Here is a 24,202-nt window from a genome sequence, read left to right on the forward strand (position 1 = left end):
CTTCCATGATAAGCAAATTATGAGAAAATCATTCACTCCAGGTCAGAAAGTGCTTTTATTCAATTCTCGCTTGCACCTATTCCCAGGTAAGTTACGCTCTCGTTGGTCTGGCCCATTTATTGTTCATACTGTTTTTCCACATGGGGCAATTGAAATTAAGGACCCAAAGAACGGTGTCACGTTTAAAGTTAATGGTCAAAGATTAAAGCCATATCTAGAGTACCAACCATATGAAGAAAACACCGAAATAAATTTGAGTGACCCACCAAATTTGAATTGATTTTTTTTTCTTTTCGTTGATTTGATTTTTCTTTCTTTCTTTTTATTATTATTCTTTTGCTAATTGAAATTGTTTTTGCATAAGTGTGTTTATTTTACCATTAAGTTTTCTCTTATCATTTTTAATCATGAGTCTCATACTTAGACTGTTCCTCCTGAACATTCTTAAACCACTTCAACGTGTCAAAACTCATCTCAAAAGGCAGATTCAATTTTGTAAAACACAACGCATTTGGGCTCTACAACCACCAGAGTTAGTAGCCTATGTTGAGGGTTTAGAACGCCAACTCAGAGACATTGAGAGAAGTGTTTACGACATCCAGTTGGAGCTTGAGGTAAATTCAATAAGAGGACGATTTTAATTGTGTGTTTTAATTTGTTTTTCTATTTGTGTGCTTTAGTTTGTTACCCAGGTGAAGTGGCGGATAACGGTACTCCGTGACAATCAAGTCGGTTACTTCAGTTTCCCATAATAACTGATATTCTGAGGCGAAGGTATGGACAGAAACGAGATTCTAGCGAAGCTTCACAAGCGATTCCCTTCATTTCCTCAGAATGCCCTCCTTACGATCTATAAAACTTGGTCCGAACGCATGCGATTACTCATGAGGAATAACATACCTGCTGACATCCGTTGATTAATCGAGGCTAAAGTACGATCGGCAGGTGAGTTACCTCCAAAATTTATTGCATACATGCCTGGTTGTGGTAAAGGAAATTATGCAAGAAAACGACGAGCTCGAAGAATTTCTGTTGCTTGTCATAAGTGTGCCAGAATGAGTTGCAATAAAAACCCATGTTCTTTAGGAATGATGTCTGATAACAGGGAAAATAAGATTCAATTCATTAGGGATGGCTTGAATAAGGAGTCATTGGATGATATCCTTTTGTCTCTTGAAACGCATCCCAGTGGATATGTGCAAGGAGCGATTCTCCAGTTATGGCCATTATTCCAGAAAGAGCATGCATGATATAGTCTCGGGAATCTGACTATAAACGACCCTGTTTGCCAGTTTATAAGAAAACTGGATAGGAAGCCTATCCTCGACCCATAGAGGGCGTTCAAGCCGTTTCTGGACGTAAAACTAGAGGAAGATGTGAGCCACAGTCGCAATTACCTGTAAATATCCTTTTTACTTTACTGTTATTTTATTTCACTTCATTGTTGTTTTATTGTTTGCATTATTGTCTTTAATAATTTTATTATTGTTTTCTTTTTCCTTATTACTGTTTGCTTTTTCCTTTTTTACTGTTTCCTTTTTGACTCGCAAGCCACGTGCTTACGCGTTATTTGACACTGACATGTTACCTCATACACAACTGTGACCCACTGTCACCAAGACTCTTAAATGTGATTTTTTTTGTCAAGCACTCACGAATTGTTTTTGAGAAATATTCCAATGGCAGCTACTCCAAATAGACAATTCAAGAACATTTGTGTGCTTTCTGGATTTACCTATGGCAAACATAAAGAGTTCGTTGAGGCAGCCATCGATCTTGGTCGAAGTATAGCAGAGAGAAAATTACACTTGGTGTACGGAGGAGGTAACCGAGGGTTATCAAAAATGGTCTCAGAAGCAGCTTTTATCAGAGGAAGTCAAGTGTTAGGCATCATCCCAAGAGTCCTAAAACCATTGGGCAGTTCGTCTGACTCATCAACTGGAGAAGAGTTAGTCGTCTCAGGTATGCAAGAAAGAATAATTGCAATGCTTAATCATGCTGATGCTTTTATTTTCCTTCCAGGAGATCTTGCAACACTAGAGGCACTTATCACACTAGCATCTTGGGCCCATCTGCACATCCACCAGAAACCCATCGGTTTGTTAAATGTCAATAACTTTTATGATGGCTTTATCGCATTTCTTAACCATGCAATAAAAAACTATTTCATTCTCGCTAATGTGAAAAAACTCTTTATTTGTGCTCACACTGCTAATAAGCTACTTGATCTGTTACAAGCTTATAGACCGGAGCCAGACCCCTGGACCTTTGTGTTGGAACGTCCAAATAATGATGGTAACAGTAGCAGCAGTAAGAAGTACAAATTAGATTTAACTCTCCGCCTGTAAATATTTTCTTCTGTGTTGCACCACCCAGGTGATGTCTTCTAAACTCTACTTCTTTCATTTCAAACATTGAGGACAATGTTTCGTTCTGGTTGGGGGGAGGGAATAGTCGACAATTGTGGAATTTTGGTTAAGTTTTTACTAATTTTTTGTTGTAGAAACTAACTGTCGCTAACTTTTTGTGTTGAAGATGGCTGAATATGGAGTGTAGTGACTCTAGAAACGAATCTTCATCGTTTAAAAAAAAATTAAAAAAAAAAATTCAGACATTTTCTTTTTCTTTATTATGTGTTTATGTTTATTTTTCTTCTTTTTAATTTCTCCTCTATAAATATTCATTTCCCAACTTTTGAGTCGAAGATGACTGAATATGGAGTGTAGTTCCTCTAGAAACTCATCTTCTTTAAAAAAAATAAAAAATCATTTTCGTTTTCTATCATTTTATGTGTAACTTTTCTAATTAATTTTTATGCATCATTTTCACATTTCTGCATGCATATTTTCCTTTCATGTTTAGAATAGGTTGGGGGGTAGAATGTTGTTTAAAAAAAAAAATTTGTGTGATTTGTTTTAACATTGGGTGACATGATTAATTTTAAATTTTAGTATTTGTATTACCTTTGGTCTTAAGTGATGTTACATTATGTTTGCCACTCTACATGTTGATGTCGGAGACATATATGAGTTGCTTGAAGGAATAAACATGTCATAATAAGTACCAAGTGAGTTTTTGAGCCTATCATTTTTCTTGGAGAGTAACCCTTTTGCCCATTCTTTATACAGCTTAACAGTTTATTATTGTATACACGATCTCTAGATTTCTTTTGAGTTAACCCTTAATAAAAAAAAAAAAGTGTGTTGCTACATTTGGAGGCCCATCTAACTAGTAGATATGGAAGGTTATTTAGAGCCCTAAAAGACGATGGAAAGGCTATCTTTGATCCGTTTGAGCCTTTCTAGCCATCCCTTTTATTAAATATCCATAGTTAACCCTTTTGAGCCTTAAAAAAAAAACATTTTCTTTGTCAACTTATCATCTTGACCCACTCCGATTTGAAGTATTACCCGATATCTTATAAGTTCCATCACCTATTTATGTTTGAGAAAATGTAAATAATTATGTTGTTCAGTGAAGTTATACAAAAAAAAAAAGCAAAAAAAAAAAACAACAAAACAAAAGTTGTTGTTTCAAAAGAATAAAAATAACAATAATAGGTGAAATCCACCTTGCAACTTGAAAAAAAAAAAAATCTCTGCATTTTTCTCAAACATACACTTTGTTTTCCTTATTTCCTTTCTTTGTTAACCATGTCCCTAGCCTACGTTACATCCTAATAAAAGTCCTTTCTGATTTTAGGGAACTATAATCTAAAGTAGAAGCTAGTTATATGGGCTAAAAAGATGTAGTGGTGCATATAAAAAATAAAAATAAATTGGGTTGACTAACAGTTTTTATTTGACTTGAGATCGTATTATTTTGATGCTGAGGGCATATTTATTTCATCTTGGTGAGAGCATGTGATATCACTTCTTCATTATTTTCTCTCAATTACCATTCATTGGAGTGACTATTTTTATTGGGTTTAATTTCTTTGTGAGAGTGTCACTACTTCCAGTGAGATTTTGGGGTTTGACATGTCATTCTTGAAAGTAGCTATAACAAAGTCTACTGGGCTGATTCATGTGGATGGTTGATGTGGGTGTGATGTTACTTTAGACTGGAGATAATGCTTATACTTTTATTTGATTGCTATCATTAATCTGATTGAATAAACACAAGTGTTTCTAAATTTTTTAAAAAAAATCATTTTGAATTTGAATTTTATTTTCGCTTCATTTGCTAGGGACTAGCAATAAGCTGGTTGGGGGGTGTGTTGAGTGTTAGAAAATGCATATTTATAAAGAAGAAAACCGTCATTTTACATTTCAAGTCTTACTAACAACCCTTACTTTTATGTATTTAACCTTCTTGTGATTTAATTACATGTGTTTTATTTTAATTAAGTATTTTATGTATTTTAGGGGCATCATAGTCATTTCACAATAAACGAGAAATCAGATGGCAAAACGGACATCACTTTTGAACTCAGGACGGTCGAAAACCTTAGGAGGAGCATAAAAGGAAAAATGGCACTGTTCACATGTACGGTACTATTCACGTGTACGGTACTGTATACGTTACTATTCACGACACTGTTCACATAGACGGACCGATGACGTGGCATTGACTGATGAGGTGTCACGATCCTGTTGGACTAAAATTCTTATATACTGTTGATGGTGACGTGGCAACATATCAGTGGACGAAAAATCTCACATACGGTGCATGCATCACACAGGATTATTTTCAACCAAACTGCGTTACTGTTCAAATTCGGGTCAAACTATGTGACTGTTCATCCGCGTGGTCAAACCGTGGACTGTTGACTGATGACGTGGCGCAATCCTGAGCGTCCAAACTGTTTTTAATCCGATGACCATGATTTACTCCGTGTATCTATAAAAAGGGGGCCTCTCCCCCCTAATTTGATATCTCTGAATCCATTTTTGGACTCTGTTTTCTGTAATTCCCTCTCCATCTTGTATTTTCTTCGTATTTTAATAAATTCCCATTTTGCCCCTAGTTCAATTATGAGTAGCTAATTTTCTTTCAAGCTTGGGTTGAAGGTGAAGTCTCAACATGTGTCATGGGCTTAATTTGGTAAATTTATTTTCTCTTCCCCTTTAGTTTTTGTGGATGTTTTGACTTCTCGTCGATAAATAATACTAATCTTGTCTAGTACCGCCTTGGTTTCACCGGTCCTCTAGTACAAGGTTATTATTATTTGGCACGATAAGCCCTTAGCACCATATTGATTAGAGCGTGGTTCATGAGGTGTGGATTCCCCCCTCATGATTTAATTGGCATTAATAAGGAATATTTAGCCCATGATGCATGTTGATACGGATCCAGATACCCAAGTATGTCATTTCAATATAATTCTCTTCAATTTATTCTCGCCATTTCAATACCAATTTTAGAATTTATTCTCGCCATTTTAATTTAAGTTTTAGCATATCCCAAATCATTTCCACCATAAATCCAATCACCCATTTACAAAATTAATTCTACACAATTAAAATCCACCTCCTCGTGGGATCGACACTCGTCACCATTAGTCTATACTACAATAGATTCGTGCGCTTGCGAGTACATTAAAATTTGCACAACAATGTCTGTGCATGCATAATCTGGTCCCCAAAGGACAAGGCACCCAAGCACACGACCCAAAGCCTCTGTGTGTACTCAGATGGGCCTCAAAGGCCTATATCTCATTTGTATCATCATATTTCATCTATATCATATGTCTCATCTGTAATCTCAATATCTATTTGTATCTCAACATCTGTATCTCTGTAATCATCATACTGCATGCATAAGCTCCCAAAAGGCAAAATCGCCCAAACACACGGCCCAAAGGCCAAAGCCTTTATGTGTGTTCAGACGGGCCCCAACAACCTCTCATCTCATATCATTATTATCACTGTATCTGGAAGAAAAGGGTACTGTCCAATATTTTGCAACAACCTTTTACACAATGTACAGAAATCACATCTGAAATCTCATTTCCTTTTTATTTAACATATCTCAAATCCAGTCAATTCTACTATCATGCATTTAATAAAAAATGATAATAAAAGCATTAATCAAACTCATTTTTAACAATGATAAATATCAACGCGTAGATTAAAATCAATTTCTAGAAAATCATTAAATCGAAGCATCAAATACTTATTTATCAAAACATGCTGTACTCTATCGTAGAATCAACATCTACTATGAAAATATGTTTTATATATTCCACTCATAGTGATGACGTTCGAACTCAGTATCGTCAACATCTACAGGTTGATTCTCGTTCGTGAATCCTCTTAATTCAAGGAAACGACATAATCATTTTTCGTAAATGTGAAATACAACTAATTTTACATAATAATTCTCGAAACGAATATCTATCAGCAATAAACTATTCCCGTATGCATAAAATTACCAAAATACCCCTACATGTCAAAATTACCAAAATGCCCCCAACATCATTATTTTACCAAGTTATCCTCAAAATCTTCAATTACCAAACTACCCTCAATTCAAATCACAAAAATAACCATAATGTCAGAAATTACGAAATTACCCTCGAAGTGCGAAATTACTAAAATGACCTTAATAACTTAAATTACCGAATTACCCTCAAAATCTCAAATTACCTAACTGCTTTAGTCCAAAATTACTAAATTATCCATCAATTCCAGAAATTACAAACTTATCCCCAAAGTTTGTGAAATTATCGAATTGCCCCTACCGTCAACGGTGACCAGGATTCAGTCGACGACGACAAGAAGCTTCCAAGTGGCCGATCGATAGAAATCCGATCGTTTTAGGTGACAGGGTTGGTCGAAAAATGATGAGGGTGAGCTGAGGAACAAGATCCCGGTGGTGGTGCGGCCCAACTCCTGTGGAATCGAAGGCGACTAAAACGGGTGGAGTCGCAATCTTTTCGGGCTAAATCGCCGGTAACCCGCAGTTCTTTCGAGCTAAATCGACGGCATTCTGGCCGTTTTTCAGCGACGAGGATGGATGGAGTATAACGACCGACTTCCAAGCTTCAATTCGGTACCTTGCTCGACCGGTGTGGTGGTCAGAATCATGAGATCCGACCAGGTCACGTTCGCGGGTCGGGTCAGGTTCGCAAGTGAAAACCAGGTCAACTCTCTCTCTCTCTCTCTCTCGCGCACGCACCCCGTCTCTTTCTCGTTTTGGAAACCAGCTCCCCCCATTCCATTTATAGAAATTAGCTTTTTTTTTAAAGCTTACTACCAATTAAGCTAATGCTGGACCTGTGTTGAAATAAAATTCGACTACACAGCCATTGAATCATGTTCGAATTGTCTCAATTTTATGTCGTGACAAATTTAAATTTGTTCAAAACACGATCCATTTATTAACTCGACTCAAATCCATTAATTCATGATAAGAAATCAAGTCGCGTCAAGTTTGTCCGTAATAATTTGTAACCAACCTGACGACTTTAAAATTAATACCGAAACGAAAAACACATAATACACTTAATTAGGAAAAATTAAGGTGTATATGTTACATCATATGATCTTATAATATAATATCACATTATCTACCTCTTTAATTGATGCTAAATTGCATTTTGCAAGCCTATATAATTTAATGATTTCAATTAATTTTTACCATATGTGCATTCAAAATGCAATTAATTCTTAGAAAATATATATGTCACAATGGCTCCTATTCTTGTCAGGTTCATAATGACCTCGATTTATTTTTGTTATTTGTACATGTCATAATCTCTTTGATTAGGAAGAATTAATGCAAGTCCAACCAAAAGTAATAGTTACTGTGCGGTTGGCAAAAAAATTTTAAGGCTTGGACTTTAAGAAAAAATCTCGCCGTACCTGGAGCTCAGGTTCTAATAAAAAAAATAATTACTTTCATTGGATTTTCACTAAAATCTAATTTGAACCAATTTTGAAGTTTTTATAAGATCCATCTCAAATCTGATTCAAAGAAATAAATTTATATTTGAGACAAATTTATGCCGAGTTTGGGTTTAAGTGTGTTTTTTTAATGCTTGGGGCTGATGGTACAATTGATGTAATTTGAGTGGTGAACTTTGGTGATTATATAAGGGATAATTTAGAGAATTCAGAGAAGCTTATAAAAATTAATTTAGAGAGTTGATATGAGGAGTTAAAGTGAGTTAAAGGGTAGCGTGGTAGCTTCGAATAGGTCATGTACTAATTCTCTTCTTTGAAAGTGTAGAAGAAAGAAGTAAGTGAGCTCAAGGATTCTTAGAATAGCTGGGATAGCTCAAGTGAGCCCATATGTGAAATAAAATTTGGGCACCAAAATCATCCTAATAAGTAGAGATAAGTATAAAAATAAAGAACACAAAAGAATTTACGTGGTTCAACCTTTTGGCCTATATCCATTGGAGCATCTCATCACCAATCCCCTATATAAATAAAGTATTACATAATTCATTTTACAATATGAACAAATTCTACTAAAGGTTGTTTACGGTGAGTAATAACATAAAGGAGAATATGAGTTTAGTAGAGATAAGAGAGGTCTCCACAATAAGAATAAGGGAAAAACTCCTTTGAGAGGTGATGTGATGAAGACCTTTCATGGAGGTGTAAAAATAGAGGAAGAAACCATAAAATTGGTAGAACAAAAAGATGAAGCGGCTCAAAAGTCTCGAGAGTTAGGAAAAAAAACCAAGAGGCCTCCTTCTTATGTGCCTTTAGGTGAGTATATATAAGTTCGATGCCTTAAGGGCATTTTCATATTTTTCTACAATGTGGCACTTCTTTGTTTGCTGGATCCACTAAAATGAGATTGCTAACCAAGTTATAATCAAGTTATAAGTGATATTTATTGCCAATGGGCCCGTAGCCCATTGGCACACCCATGCCCTCAACAACCTTGAAGGCATGGGTTTAAGTCTCAGTGCATGATCAACGTTGAGACTTGACTCCCCTATATGATGGGGGTTAGTAGGCTCTCTACATTGGAATAGAATCGATCTCTCTCTAATATTAATAGTGAGGGTAAAATCTCCTTCCTAACTTTATATGATGGGGGTTAGTAGGCTCTCTACATTGGAATAGAATCGATCTCTCTCTAATATTAATAGTGAGGGTAAATTCTCCTTCTAACTTTAAGTAAGGGTTGATATTTAGACTGTACTGTAATATGATTATTTATGAGAGTCCCGATTTATTTTGAATTGTAAATAATAATAGCGCTCTGATTGTAATATATTAAAAAAAAGTGATCTTAATCATTTGTACTCTTGTACACATAGCGGTTGTTGACTGGCAGCCTTACTGCCCTTACGAAGGTAGTTACAGAGATGTTGTGGCATCATCTGCTGACGAGGTACCTTTTTAAGTTTGATTTCTTATTAGTTCCTTATTTTTAGGTTAAAAGACAAAGAACTTTTCCTCATTGATGCTGATATTTAGGAAACACATATGGCACCAACATATCTTGATTTCCTTTTATTTTTGGGAAATTTACACCAATAACCATAAAAATTTTGACTTTTTCTATCTTAGCCCCCCAAACAAACTTCTATCAACATTAGCCATAAAAAAGCCTTTGAGACCAAAATACCCCTCTTTCTCATCTTGAGAAAGCGGGAATATACGCAACCAACTATCAGCACAATTACACAATGCTTTTATTTTTCTTTTTTCTTTTTTATTTTGGGTAGCGAGAGAACATTTACAACTTGACGCACATCCTGAATTCAACTAACATGCAGTCATACCTTGCAACACCTTTTCCTGGAGTCCCACCGCACCATGCAACCTCAGCAAAGCCTTTAATAATGTTTCCTTCAACTAGTTCGCCATGCACTTCAAGGTTCACAACCTTCGGGATTCCACTACCTTTGCATAATGAAGGCGCATAAAAAAGAACAATAGAGACTTTTAATAAGCATTCAGTAAACAATGAATTTTAAAAAATAAAATAAAATAATTTACCAATGTCTTCATGCTTTGGCCAATATGAAAGATATGCAATTTAATTCAACAAAAAGTGAAAGACATACCCCGTGAAACTGGAGAAGATATGGCAAAGATAGGAGGGTACTCAGTTTCTCCCAGCATAGGAGTACATTCCACTTTCAGAAATTTACCGATGTCTTCATGCTTTGGCCAATAAACCTGGTCATCATAAGGTGTCATCAACATAAGAGAAGAGAGAGGAAAAGCAATATTTTCCACCCAAAGTCCAAACAACAAAGAAGATATAGCTAGAATCAGTTACCTCACTGGTGACACCAGAAATATCAACAAAAATTAAAAGCGGTCTCTCTCCTATGAACCACTGATATTTCAAACCTAATTGCAGATCAGTGCTCACAGTGCTGTCTTGAACAAAAACAAAGTGACTGTGACAAGCATCTTGTTCGACTGGTTGATCTTTTTCATGATTTTCTATTATCTGGGCAGGTTGATGGTTCATTTGAAAAGCTTCAAAACTCTATGGCATTTGAAAGAGATGGAGAAACAAGTGTTTTTGTCCGGACTAGCAAAGCCATTGTGGACACCTTGGCTAAACATTGGACAACAACTAGAGGTGTTGAGATTTTGTCCATGGTGTCTAGTCAGCTCAAGGATAAACAGCAGGAGCATGAAAAGTTTCTGCAGTTTCTAGCTTGGTACGACAGGCGACAGGCACCTGTCGCACCAAGCTTCGTGCGACAGGCGCCTGTCGCACTAAGTTTCATGCGACAGGTGCCTGTCGCTCTAAGTTTTGGTGCGACAGGTAATCTGTCGCACTAAGCTTCGTGCGACAGGCAGTCTGTCGTCAGATTCACTCACGACTTGCAGTTCCGAAACTCTCGATCAAGTTCAGAAGGGTAATTTGGGGGAGAAAAGCGTGTGTTTGGCTAATGTTGATAGAAAAAAAGTTGAGAGGATTAATTGTGAAAATAATAAAAGTTTTATGGTTATTTTTGTAAATTTCCCCATATATTTGGGATAAAATCTCAAGTGAAGTAATGTGATAGGTGAACACTGACATATGGTAAGAATGATTGGTGACTCCTTACTTGTGGTATAATTACTGTATCTAACTAAATAAGTATAGTATTATTGTCTAAAGGAAAGGGTGTTTTAATCTTGTTATCAATTATGTCAAAGTTTTGTAGCTTTGTTTTTGTGAAAGTAGCATTTATGTTGATAAACCTTATTAATTTCGTTGCCTCTGATTGGCGGAGAAATTATATTAACTACTGTAAGATTACTTCAATCTAATTTAATTAAAAATGAAAAAAAATTGGATGTACTAGGTGGGATTAAAAAATAATTATTGTTGGGGTAAAGTTGGAAGGATATTAATGGGCCAATACCCGGTTGACACTTGGCAAAAAAATAAAGAAAAAAGTTGATTGATGGAAAAACAGCTGAATCACCTCACATGAGCCAATCAGGGATAAATTCAATCTTGGCATAATTAGCTTGCCTCATAGGGCAAAAATAAAGGGAAATTTACAAAAATAACCATAAAACTTTTATTATTTTCACAATTAATCCTCTCAACTTTTTTCTATCAACATTAGCCAAACACACGCTTTTCTCCCCAAATTACCCTTCTGAACTTGATCGAGAGTTTCAGAACTGCGAGTCATGAGTGAATCTGACGACAGACTACCTGTCGCACCAAAACTTAGAGCGACAGGCACCTGTCGCACGAAACTTGGTGCGACAGGTGCCTGTCGCACCAAGCTAGAAACTGCAGAAACTTTTCATGCTCCTGCTGCTTATCCTTGAGCTGACTGGACACCATGGACAAAATCTCAGCACCTCTAGTTGTTGTCCAATGTTTAGCCAAGGTGTCCACAATGGCTTTGCTAGTCCGGACAAAAACACTTGTTTCTCCATCTCTTTCAAATGCCCTAGAGTTTTGAAGCTTTTCAAATGAACCATCAACCTGCCCAGATAACAGAAAATCATGAAAAAGATCAACCAGTCGAACAAGATGCTTGTCACAGTCACTTTGTTTTTGTTTAAGATAGCACTGTGAGCACTGATCTGCAATTAGGTTTGAAATATCAGTGGTTCATAGGAGAGAGACCACTATCAATTTTTGTTGCTATTTCTGGTGTCACCAGTGAGGTAACTGATTCTAGCTATATCTTCTTTGCTGTTTGGACTTTGGGTGGAAAATATTGCTTTTCCTCTCTCTTCTCTTATGTTGATGACACCTTATGATGACCAGGTTTATTGGCCAAAGCATGAAGACATTGGTAAATTTCTGAAAGTGGAATGTACTCCTATGCTGGGAGAAACTGAGTACCCTCCTATCTTTGCCATATCTTCTCCAGTTTCACGGGGTATGTCTTTCACTTTTTGTTGAATTAAATTGCATATCTTTCATATTGGCCAAAGCATGAAGACATTGGTAAATTATTTTATTTTATTTTTTAAAATTCATTGTTTACTGAATGCTTATTAAAAGTCTCTATTGTTCTTTTTTATGCGCCTTCATTATGCAAAGGTAGTGGAATCCCGAAGGTTGTGAACCTTGAAGTGCATGGCGAACTAGTTGAAGGAAACATTATTAAAGGCTTTGCTGAGGTTGCATGGTGCGGTGGGACTCCAGGAAAAGGTGTTGCAAGGTATGACTGCATGTTAGTTGAATTCAGGATGTGCGTCAAGTTGTAAATGTTCTCTCGCTACCCAAAATAAAAAAGAAAAAAGAAAAATAAAAGCATTGTGTAATTGTGCTAATAGTTGGTTGCGTATATTCCCGCTTTCCCAAGATGAGAAAGAGGGTATTTTGGTCTCAAAGGTTTTTTATGGCTAATGTTGATAGAAGTTTGTTTGGGGGTTAAGATAGAAAAAGTCAAAATTTTTATGGTTATTGGTGTAAATTTCCCAAATATATGAGTCTAGCATTACTTTGAATAATTCTTGGCATATGACGAAGGTGTGACCTGTTACTTCTGTACAAGCAGACTTACTACGCAAAGCTTCACAGATTCTGGAAGGAGTATGAGCTGGCAGTATGATTTGAGTGCGTAATAACACTCTACCAGTCAACTTGGTTACGACATTATTGCCCATCCACGATTTTTTTTTTTTTAATTTCCTACTTCAAGCTACTTTTTCGACGCCATCATATATGTATATGGACTTTCAAGATCAAAACTCCCTTAGAATTACGAGGAGGCCTTTTCCAATTGCGTAGAGTCTCAGGTAAATTGGAATATCAATTCATCTAAAATCTATTAGCTCGTTTCAAAAGGGTATTAAAAAAAAAAAAAGAAGTCTATGAGCTAGCTTGATCACAGCGAAGATTACTATATTTTTCCCTATAAAAGTGCACTATTGCCATAACGATTTGTTTCTTGCTGGAAATTTCCTGAAAAAATAACATTGAATTATTGTTTCCAAATGAAATGTCAAATATATATCGTTGTCATTACATTATAAGTGAATCGGTAGGTGTTTCATGGATAAGGTGTTCCATATATATAATCTCGTTTCCATTTCATTTGTCATGATCAAGATACCGTGAAAATTGATTTTCAATTCTATTGCAAATTGAAGCGCTCGTGTTTTACAGTATTTTGCGGCAGCTGGGAAGGGATTCTTTCGATTTAGAGCCTAATATAAACAAGAGAAAATGGTGTTATTGGGCAATGATGATTCACCTGAAGACATAACGATTGAAATTCTATCAAGGCTACCTGTGAAATCTCTTATACGATTAAGGTGCGTTTGCAAATCTTGGTATGCTTTAATAAAAGACCCTAATTTTATTTCCATGCATCTTAAAAATGATGTCAATACCCGTCTAATTGTTCTATATGCGAAAGAGGATGACACAGAAGAGCATAGCCATCCGAAAGAGTATTTTTGTTTATTCCCGGATGAGACACTTGAAGATTTATCATTACAAGATCTTTCAACTCAAGAACCCGTACTTGGATCGTTTAAGGGTCTTTATTGTGGTATTGTTTTTATAGAAGGGTTAAACAATCGCATAACTCTATGGAATATTGCAACTCGAGAGTCCATTACTCTTCCGAAATATAGGGCTATCATTCCACAATATACGAGGGTTTTTGGTACTAAAATTGGATTCGGATTGGATCCAAAAACTAAGGACTACAAAGTGGTTTTAATATTAACCTTGTGGGACGAAAAAAGAGATTCCTCATGTGCATTCTCCCTTGTTGCCGTGTATACCCTACGTACTAATTCCTGGAAAAATTTGAAGCCAATTGATTACACTATGCGATTATCATCTGAGCGCACATACTTCGATGGAGCTTTTTACTGGTTGTTGAAATTGGAAAATGATAACGACAGTTATGTAATCCTTTCATTTAACATGGCCGACGAGAAGTTCCAGGAGATACAGGGGCCTTGCATACTTGAATCATCATTAGATGTGACTCTTGGGATATACTATCAGTCTCTATCTCTACTAATTTTAGATAATGTAGACCACTGTTTTAAAATATGGGTGATGAGAAAGAAGAATTGGATTAAACAATTAACTGTTGGACCTTTTATAGGAATTTTCCAACCACTCCTGTTTTGGAAGAAAGGCGCATTCTTTGTTGAATCTAACTCTTCACAGTTGCTCCTGTATGAACCTGGTACCGGGGAATTAAGGGATTTTGAACTCGAATGCTGTTGGTTTTCAGTTTATATTTATACTGAGAGTTTAATTCCATTAAAAGGAGGGGATGGTGTATTCGACTTTGACATTCCATGGCATGTTTTGGGTGTACATCAAACAGAGTGAGTTGTGAATTAATTAATTTTTATTCCTCGTGGGAGTATTAACCGAAGATACGAGGATACAGACCAAAGCGAGGTAAAAATGTTTGAATTTTTTTTTAATTATTTCTTTTAAAAGTATAGTAGATAGAGTATAAATTGATTTTTCACCCTTCAACCTCTCAAAATACTCCGGTGATTAGTCAACTCTATCAAACTCTTGGAGGAGATCTAATATTCGAACTTCGAGAAACATTGCAAGATATAATATTTTGTTTTGCTGTTACACGCACTCTTCCAAATTTAATCTAATACGCTCTTATCATTAGTTTTCGTGATCCCTCGTGAAAGAAGGCAACTGATTTCCCTCTTACAACTAGATTTAATTTTTTCTCTGCTAATATTTTGATTTCATTAATAGTTCTAACAGTGGAATTTGAAATTATATCTCTAATTCTCTATGGATTCATTTCCCTCTTTCATATTTTGGATGTCAGATTTTGTTTATTGGATCTGATGAACAATGTTATTCAAATGATTTCAGAATTAAGCAGCTGCTAACGGAGCAAACTTATTTTGGATTTACAAATTTGTGTTAAGGTCCAAAAAGATGTATATCATAATACTAGAAACAATTTAATTAGAAGGATAAAAATTACTAAGAAATAACGGACAAAACTATCCTGCACAGTTGTACCTTAACAATAAAAACTATAGGTTTTAAAATTTTAAGATACAAACCCTAATTTTAAGACTATTTTATTTTTCTTCTTGTTAATCCTGCTCTTGCTCCACGTTTGTTTTTCTTTTCTTTCACCTTTTTTTTTCAATTTCTTTCTTCTTCTCTCTCTTTTTTTGAGAAAATTTCATAGATAATTTCAGATTTTTAAATTGTCAAAGACAATAAACCAAATCAATCAATTGGGTTTGATCTGTTGCTCGATATGTTAATTTGGTTTAATGTTTTCAAGTTGGATTTGCTACACTATTGACCTCTCAGAGATGCTCAGCTTAATTTGGCCAATATTTGTCACAATCAATTAATTTAATGATCAAGTTTTGTCAGTAATTATAAAAAAAAATTATTTACTTATTATTATTATTTTTTATGTAAAGAGGCTTAAGATTCAACTTTCATCTCTCTTTCTCTCACTCGCCATATTCTCTCTAATCATTTCCATGTCCCAACTACAATCTCAAAGTTTCAATCATTAACTTGAAAAGAAAAATTGAAACTATATTATAGTTGATGGAACAAGTGCACTAAAAGAACTTACCCATCTCAAGTTTGAACCATGATCATTAAAAGCTTGAACCATGATTTTTTGGCCAAATATAAAAGAAGCTTAACCAAATACCAACAAGTCTTTTAGGTTTTGGCCAATTAGAAGAACTTTGCTCTATATGTTTCTATCTCTTGAGCAAAAGAAGACACATATTCTCTTCTCATTTTAGTTCATGAAAATCAAATCAATGAAGTTATTAGAAATCTTTACATGGATTATATTATTTTTAGACAATAACTAATAAATTCATTATAAGTCTCTATAAATTTTACCAAATATACATGAAAAGACAAGGCATAGTTGTTCTACCAATAAATAGCTCAATTTTGTTGTCACAATGAAGCCAAAGAAATAAAAACAGAGGATAACAAACTCCTCTTTATTTTGTAGTTCAGGTCTCTAATTTAACAACTTGGCAAATAAATAAAAATGTTTTTTTTTAGAAAGGTATAAACGATGAAGACAGAAGGAAAAATAAATGCTGTCCAAAGATTACTTACAGGTTCAAGGGGGAAGAGAGAGGAAAAAGATTAACAGGGGATTCAAAGAGAGTTCGATATATAATAATTATGTTTTGTCCAGACCTTTTGAGAATCTATAGGAATGGCAATGCTAATAACCTAAGTATATACATCCTTGCCTTTGAACAACTTTTGCAAATATTACTTAATTTACTTTGGATAGATCCTTGCCTTTGAACAACTTTTGCAAATACTACTTAATTTACTTTGGATCCAATGGTTGGATCACAAAAAGACAAATTTGGGAATATCCTGCAATGGTGGCAAAGTAGCAGGACCCGGTAATAACAAAGTAGACAAATGTTTTAGCCAAATTCTTGTTATTGTTGCGGCAAGTATCAAGCTCAGAAGGAAAGAACGGAAAAAAATTTGCTTGAAGAAGATGGATAGGGAATATTAGGTTCTCATTGGCGGGAGCTACTATCCGAAATATAATTTAGGATGTGTATCATTGTTCTTGCTATTTTACTTTTCTAACTTTATAGAAGCAGATAAATAAATATTCGCCATTTAATTTATTTTTTAACTACAAGTCTTTTGATTGTTGTTTTCCACAGATATACAGGGAGAGGATTTAATCCGATGCAGTATGACTAAAAGCATTTATTATGCAACACACTTATTTTGCTGTCTATATCAAATAAATTATTGTTTCTCATAAAAAAAAAAAAAAAAAAAAGAAAGGTTTAAAATAAACTTCCAACAATTTGAGTGTTTTGGATCTTTTACATGTCTTATGCCTCCTGCCAGGGGAAGCATGATGTTTGTTTTATGAGGACCAAAATGAATAAACGACAGACTTAAGTATAAAAAATACAAACCCTGTCAATCTAAGGAGACTAGAACGTAAACTTCCCTTTGGAATGGACTAAATTTAAATGAAGACTGAAATTCTAGCTGGACAACCCAAGAGGGTAATTGAGTTTTTAGAAAATTCTTCAAAAACAACACCACAATTCAATACCAATAACTACCACCATCAATAATAATAATAATTTCAACAATAAGTAAATTTAAAGAATTAAGGATAGAGAAACCAACACGATATTTTTAAGTGGTTCAGCAACCCGCTTACATCTATGGCTCCAAGCAAATCCAGCTTGAGAATTCCACTAACCAAGCCTTATAACCTAAGGCTTCAAGATGTTTATAATTGACTTCTAAGGTGTCAATAAACCATTACAATTCAAGATGATTCCACACCTCTCTTTCCCAAGTGTTTCCAACACTTAAATCACTCAATTTTTGATGTTGAAATGAAGATTATAAAGATCAAACCACTCACAAGAGTATATGAACAAATGATAGTCAATAATGAATCAGTGTTTATGAATAAGCAAATGAAAGGTCGAGATGAATTGTATGAACAAGCTTGAGCTTGATAGAGATTGAAGAACTCTCTTGGAATCAATTTGATTTAGCTTTTTATAATTTGATAAGAAAACTAGCCATTGAAGAGAGAAACTAGTTGTTATAAACTTTATGGGCACAATCAATTTACCATTTCCCATGAAATAGTTCACCGTTTGTTATTTGACTATATTTAAATTTGAAAATTTTACGCAAACAATTTACCGCTTGAAATTAGCAGTTTTATTATTTCAATTCTAGAAAATCATAAACAGTAAGTCGCTACGGTGAAAAGGTTTACTACTAACTTTTTAAAATTATATTTTACACCAAAAACATTATGAAATTATACTATAATCTAAAAACTTTATATAACTTTTCCAATAGGTCCATTTCTAGAATTTCAAACAATACTTGTTGATTTCAAAGTTCTCAAAACTATTTCAATTTAGTCTATAAAATTGAAAACAACAAATTTCATAAAATCATTTCATTTAAGTATAAAACCTTTATAGTATGAAAATAATGATTTATTTAAAATGTCATGAAATGTAATTTGAGCTTTTAAATGCTCAATCATGTATACGTTTAATCATACTAGCTTTACAAAAAAATGTAACAAGAGAAATCACTTTAGTTAGAACCCTTAACGCTTGTCCTTAACTTGATGAGCTTTGTGCCATTGTCCATTGAGTGCCTTGAACTTGAACTCACATGAATGATTTTTGCCCTTCAAGAGCTAGTAAGATTGTGAAATATATGCATTTTTCTATTTTACCCATGACACGTGATTTGTTATCATCAAAATCAAAAGACTGTATGATTGTATAGGTCAACAAAGACATTTATCTTTTCATAAATTTTTTTCTAGTTTAAGATGGCCATGGCCAAGGGCAAAGGAACATTAAGACCAAAAGGTGCCATGACAATGTAGGATTTGAAAAAAAAATAAAAAATTGGGACCCCTATACAATATATGAAAAGTTACTGTAAAAAACCTAAATTGACTCTCTATAGTTAATCTATAAGTTTTATTAGATGAAAATGTAATTTAATAATTCCCATTGATGTCAAAAGAATAAAAGATCAAAAAAATTATAAATGCATTTTTTTAATATCCCATTTATATTAAATAATGGCCTTACTAACTTTTTTTTATGTTAATTATTGTTTGTTACTAATTTGTTATTTTTAAGAACTTGAAAATCTGAAGCCTGTAGAAATTTACATTTAGGTCAGGGCACACACAAAAAACCTTGGTCACAACTCTCTCCAGTCTCCACTAACATTTGTCTCTATTTCGTATTAATTAGTATTTCATATTTTATTTATTTACTTGTTAAAAAGTCTTGACTGACGCTTGACCCTTAAATTAATTTTTAATATAAAAAAAATGTAACACTTAAAAGTTAAAGAGCACACACAAAAAAACGTGGTCACAACTCTCTCCAGTCTCCACTAACATTTGTCTCTATTTCGTATTAATTAGTATTTCATATTTTATTTATTTACTTGTTAAAAAGTCTTGACTGACGCTTGACCCTTAAATTAATTTTTAATATAAAAAAAATGTAACACTTAAAAGTTAAAGAGCACACACAAAAAAACGTGGTCACAACTCTCTCCAGTCTCCACTAACATTTGTCTCTATTTCGTATTAATTAGTATTTCATAGTTTATTCATTTTCTTGTTAATTTGATTAATTGTTACACGTTTTATTGTTGTTAAAGCTAAATAAAAAATAATTTATTAAATTCTTTACAATCAAATTCAACATAATAATAATAATAATAATAATAAAATTATTATTATTATTATTATTATTAAAGAATGAAGAAGTGGATCCTATTTTAAAAAAGTATGTAAAAATTAAAAAAATAAATAATAAAGATTATAGCTGGGCTTAGATAAAGTCCAAGCCCGATCCTAGTTTGATAAAAGTTAGGACACTTCATTTTAGGTCGGGCTGGGCCATAGGTTGGGTTTAGGCTTCATTTTAAAAAATGAAAATAAACATCTCCCATGTAAATTTTTTTCCAGATTATGCTTTCCGTTAACCTTTTATATCTCTATTAATAGCTATTTAATCAATACAAAATATAGTTATCAGAATAATAAATATTAATTAAAAAAAAACCGAATTATCAGCAAGGAAATTCTGATGCTAATAGCTTCTTCTAGCAATCAACATGTGTAACCACCTGCCCCGACCTCTACGGGGCGAATTCCGTGGAGGGCGAATCTTACTAGAGTTCAAATATCTATACTTAATAATAATAATAATAATCATTTTACAATTCATAAAAATTTAAACCTCAAAATACAAATATATTACACAAATTACAGCGGAAAAATTTAAAATTTATGTCAAATTATCTACCGTCCTTAATTCATGTTCTTCTCGTCATTCATCATGAATCAATCCTAATTTATGAAAACTGACTCATAATAAATTATAATGAGTATGAAATTCAATAAACAAACCAATTTTTCATATACCAAAATACATACATACATACATACATATAACGCAAATAGATGACATGCCATGATATTCGAAAACATTGTAAACAATTCATTGAAATCTCATTCTATCATTCTCAAACTTTCAATTCTCTTTCAAATCACTCACTTGAACTACCTTCATTCAATTACTGCTTAGTAGGACACTCTATTAATATTCATAACTTCCATACACTTTGGGTTTCTCGCCAACACGTTCCTCGCCCACTTATCTCATAACAATAATATAACATCCATAGTGTCCTCCCCTAAGCCAGTAATGAATTCAAACATCCAAGCCAAAATTGTAAAACAATCTTTCTTTCTTCAAATTTCGGTTGTCTAAAATTCACTTTCTCGTTTTATAGAAAACATAATGCATTTTCATGCTCATGCCAATGAAATTCTACACATACATATACCCATGTCCATAAATACACACATAACACATAACAACACATCCTATCAACACATCATGTAAACACATGGGCAGAACATATAAATCAATATCCGTATATATCAAAATAGACTTTCCAAACATGTCAAACATATAACGTTGTTTATTGTGATTCGTTTGAAAATTTAATTTACTTACTTTCTGACATTCTCGAGTACCAAATGCGTATAGATATCATCGGCCTAAAATCAATAAAAATACTCTCATAAGATAAAATTAAATCATAATCATAAAATCCAATATTCTCAAATTCCTCGATATAATCACATTCCATACTTAACCTCAAATAATCTCAATTTAAATCATAAATCACCAAAATACACATTAATTCCTCAAATTATAAAATTACCCTCAAATATCTTAAAATTACTAAAATGCCCTTGAATTCAAAATAACCAAAACACCCCTAAAATCATAATTTACCAACTTAACGTCAAAATCATAAATTACCAACTAGGGATGGTAATTGTACTCGCAAACCCGCAAACTCGCCCAAACCCACCCGCCAAAACCCGCCCGTTGTGGGTAATTTTATCCGTTGCGGGCGGGTTTAGTATTATAAATTAAAACCCGTACATGGATGCGGGTGGGTTTGGTATTAACCTTATATCCGGTGGATACCCGCATGAATATCCACCAAACCCGCAATATTTTTTTTAAATATTTTTAATTTAATTTTAATCTATAAATGTATAAAAAAAATAATGTCATTAATCAAATTACCAAATAGCCAAAGGTTCAAAGTTGTGTATGTGTTTATGTGGTCAATCTCCTATTCTAAAGTCATAACCTAAAGAAAACTAAAGGCATTTCCCTTCGAATTAGTATTTGAAAATATTAATTTTAATTATTATTATAGGCATTGTGTTGGATGGGTGCTTATGGTGGTGAATGAAATGAATATATTCTCTTAGAGCTTGTTTTAAATGATAATATGAAATGTAATTATTATTTTTAGATACTAGTTTGTGTTTTTAAAATAGATTTGTGTAATTTATACTTAAATTTGAGAATTTATGTTGAATTGATGTGGAAATTTTAATTTTTCATTTACATTATTTAAATATAAAATTGAGTATGTTATATGAAATTTGAGGTTATTATTATAAATTTATATATTAAACATTTGTGATTTTAAATACGAAAATCCACAAAAAATCCACCGGATATCATTGCAGGTTTGGTAATTGTTAAAACCTGCTGCGGGTGGATTTTTTTAAAAAAATTAAAACCCGCTGCGGGTTGCGGGTGGGTTTGATAATTTCAATTTTGTGCGGATTTGGGTTTGGTAATGGCAAACCCGCTATTGCCATCCCTATTACCAACTTTATCCACAATTTTGACAATTACTAAAATACCCACAAAATATGAAATTACAAAATTGTCCTTACACTGTAAATTTACCGAAATACGCTTGCCGGTCAACGGTCACCGGAATTCAACCGACGGCGACGGGAAGCTCAGAACGGAAAGTGCAAGCCACGCTGAGTCCAATGGTGGCGGTGGTGACCTTCCACGCGCGGCAACGGCACCGAAATCCAGCTCGGAAACCGCGAATACTCAAGTGGCCGATCGGCGCAAAACAACATCTTCGACGGCAGTGGATGGTCGGAAATAGTAGAGGAGATGGTGGGGAACAAAACCAAAGCGGCGGCGTCACCGAAAACCGCCAAAATCGCAGCCAATCGAGGCGGCGATTCCGCGAAACTTTAAGGCTTCGATCGGTGGCTTTCCGAACGTTTTCCGGCGGCAAGGACGACATGCAGATAACCAGTGGCTCAAGAGCTTCCGATCGGTACTAAGCTTGGCTGGAGTGGTGGCCGGAAATGGGATAACCGGTCGGGTCACGTTCGGAGGTCGGGTTCGACCCGGTTCTCTTTGTCCTCTCTGTCCCCGTCAGCTTTTTTTTTATCTTTTTATAAAGGGCTGGGAAAAAGTCAAAGAAATGGGGTGTGGGGTATTACAACATAGTTGCGGAGTTATTGCCTATCCATGATTGTCCGCGCTTTTCGCAATTTCCCCTTCTATATAATCATTGGTCTCTCAAGATCAAAATTTTGTTGAACTTGACCTCCAACATCCCAGAGGTGGAAGCTTGATCCAGCACACTAGGATCTGTATTAATTTGATTTCTGTAAAAGTTGATAGCGTTGTACAATTTGCTTTCGTCGACGCCAGCCATGCAACTAGAGTAAGGTAGAAAGTTGTTTCTATTTCTTGCTGCTTTGACACTATTTTTTTCCCTTAAATATGTCATGTTCCTTTTCAATTAAGGAGATATGTCATGTTCTTTTTTAACTTTATCCCATAATCTTTAGCACAAACGGTAATTCATGCCCAAAAAATTACCAATTTTATTGTTGGACATTTTGTTGCAAGCAAGCAATAGAAATGTCGGATTTACTTTTTTCGAGCGCATATTATACGATAATTAGTCTTTAGTCTTTAGTCTTTTGTTGTCATCAGAGTCAAATGTTGAAATTAATTAATTCTTTAAATTGATAGCAAAATGAAATTGGTGTTTTACAATATATGATAAATAATTATGGCAGGAAAAGCATCGATTTGATTATGAGCTTAAATGGAGAGAGATATATTAATGGTGGAAAGCAATGCAGATTTGCCAGCTGATGCAATTATTGAAATGTTATTAAGATTGCCGGTGAAGTCTCTAATACGATATAGGAGTGTTTGTAAATCTTGGTACATTTTAACTAAAAGCCCTAGATTCATCCATAAGCACCAACGAAAAGATCACAACACCCGTCTCTTAGTATACTGTACATTCGAAGATGAGAATGATAGAAATTTGGAAATGAGTTATTTTACATTCTTCCTGGATGAGAAGTTGATAGACTTATCCACAAAACGTCTTGACAATCCTCCAATAATGCCTGTAGGGTTTGTTGGCCCCTATGAAGGTATATTTTGTTTGATGAACGGTAACAAATATATATCTCTTTGGAACCTTGCAACCCAAGAGCTCAGACGGCTCCCAAAATGCAGAGCTTCTCTTCCGCCCCATACAACGATTCATAATTCTAGTGCTGGATTCGGACTAGATATTGTGAGCAATGATTACAAGTTGGTTTTGATACTGACCTTGTTGGATACAAAAATAGATTTTTATTATGATTTTTCACATATAGCAGTTTATAACTTAAGTACTGATTCTTGGAGAGGTTTTAGAGGCTTTAAACTAGGAAGAGATTATGTATGTGGTAGAATAGATAGTACATACTGGAACGGAGTTTGTTATTGGTTAGCACGAGAAGAAGGCGAAAACCATGTGATTATATCCTTTGACTTGAGCGACGAGGTGATCCAAGAGATAGAAAGCCCATGCACTCCTGAATTAACTCACGGGCCCCTTGGATTATACGATAATTCACTCTCTTTAATAGCTTTAGATGAGATCA

The 24,202-nt window shown here is 34.3% G+C and overlaps 2 protein-coding genes and 2 long non-coding RNA genes across 4 annotated transcripts; 2 read left to right on the plus strand and 2 right to left on the minus strand.

Moving 5' to 3' along the window:
* Positions 1–9,588: 9,588 nt before the first annotated feature.
* On the minus strand, positions 9,589–10,594 carry LOC107176384 (187-kDa microtubule-associated protein AIR9-like). The gene is made up of 3 exons (XM_052445119.1): positions 10,195–10,594; positions 9,977–10,091; positions 9,589–9,812 (listed from the first exon to the last, which is right to left on the minus strand). Exons 1-3 carry the CDS (start codon positions 10,390–10,392, stop codon positions 9,646–9,648), a joined length of 480 nt encoding a protein of 159 aa, XP_052301079.1. The 5' UTR covers positions 10,393–10,594; the 3' UTR covers positions 9,589–9,645.
* Positions 10,595–11,419: 825 nt separating this feature from the next.
* On the plus strand, positions 11,420–12,653 carry LOC102619045 (uncharacterized). Its single transcript, XR_008056734.1, has 3 exons — positions 11,420–12,047; positions 12,151–12,265; positions 12,430–12,653. It is a non-coding gene; the product is annotated as an uncharacterized LOC102619045 (long non-coding RNA).
* A 907-nt stretch (positions 12,654–13,560) lies between these two features.
* LOC102627892 (putative F-box protein At1g32420) lies at positions 13,561–14,691 on the plus strand. The gene has a single exon (XM_006467098.1). The coding sequence runs from the start codon at positions 13,561–13,563 to the stop codon at positions 14,689–14,691; it is 1,131 nt and encodes a 376-aa protein (XP_006467161.1).
* A 6,127-nt stretch (positions 14,692–20,818) lies between these two features.
* LOC127903651 (uncharacterized) lies at positions 20,819–22,889 on the minus strand. The gene is made up of 2 exons (XR_008056366.1): positions 22,175–22,889; positions 20,819–20,965 (listed from the first exon to the last, which is right to left on the minus strand). It is a non-coding gene; the product is annotated as an uncharacterized LOC127903651 (long non-coding RNA).
* Between the last annotated feature and the right edge of the window lie 1,313 nt (positions 22,890–24,202).

Source organism: Citrus sinensis, chromosome 7, assembly GCF_022201045.2.
Source record: "Citrus sinensis cultivar Valencia sweet orange chromosome 7, DVS_A1.0, whole genome shotgun sequence".
Lineage (NCBI taxonomy): Eukaryota > Viridiplantae > Streptophyta > Magnoliopsida > Sapindales > Rutaceae > Citrus > Citrus sinensis.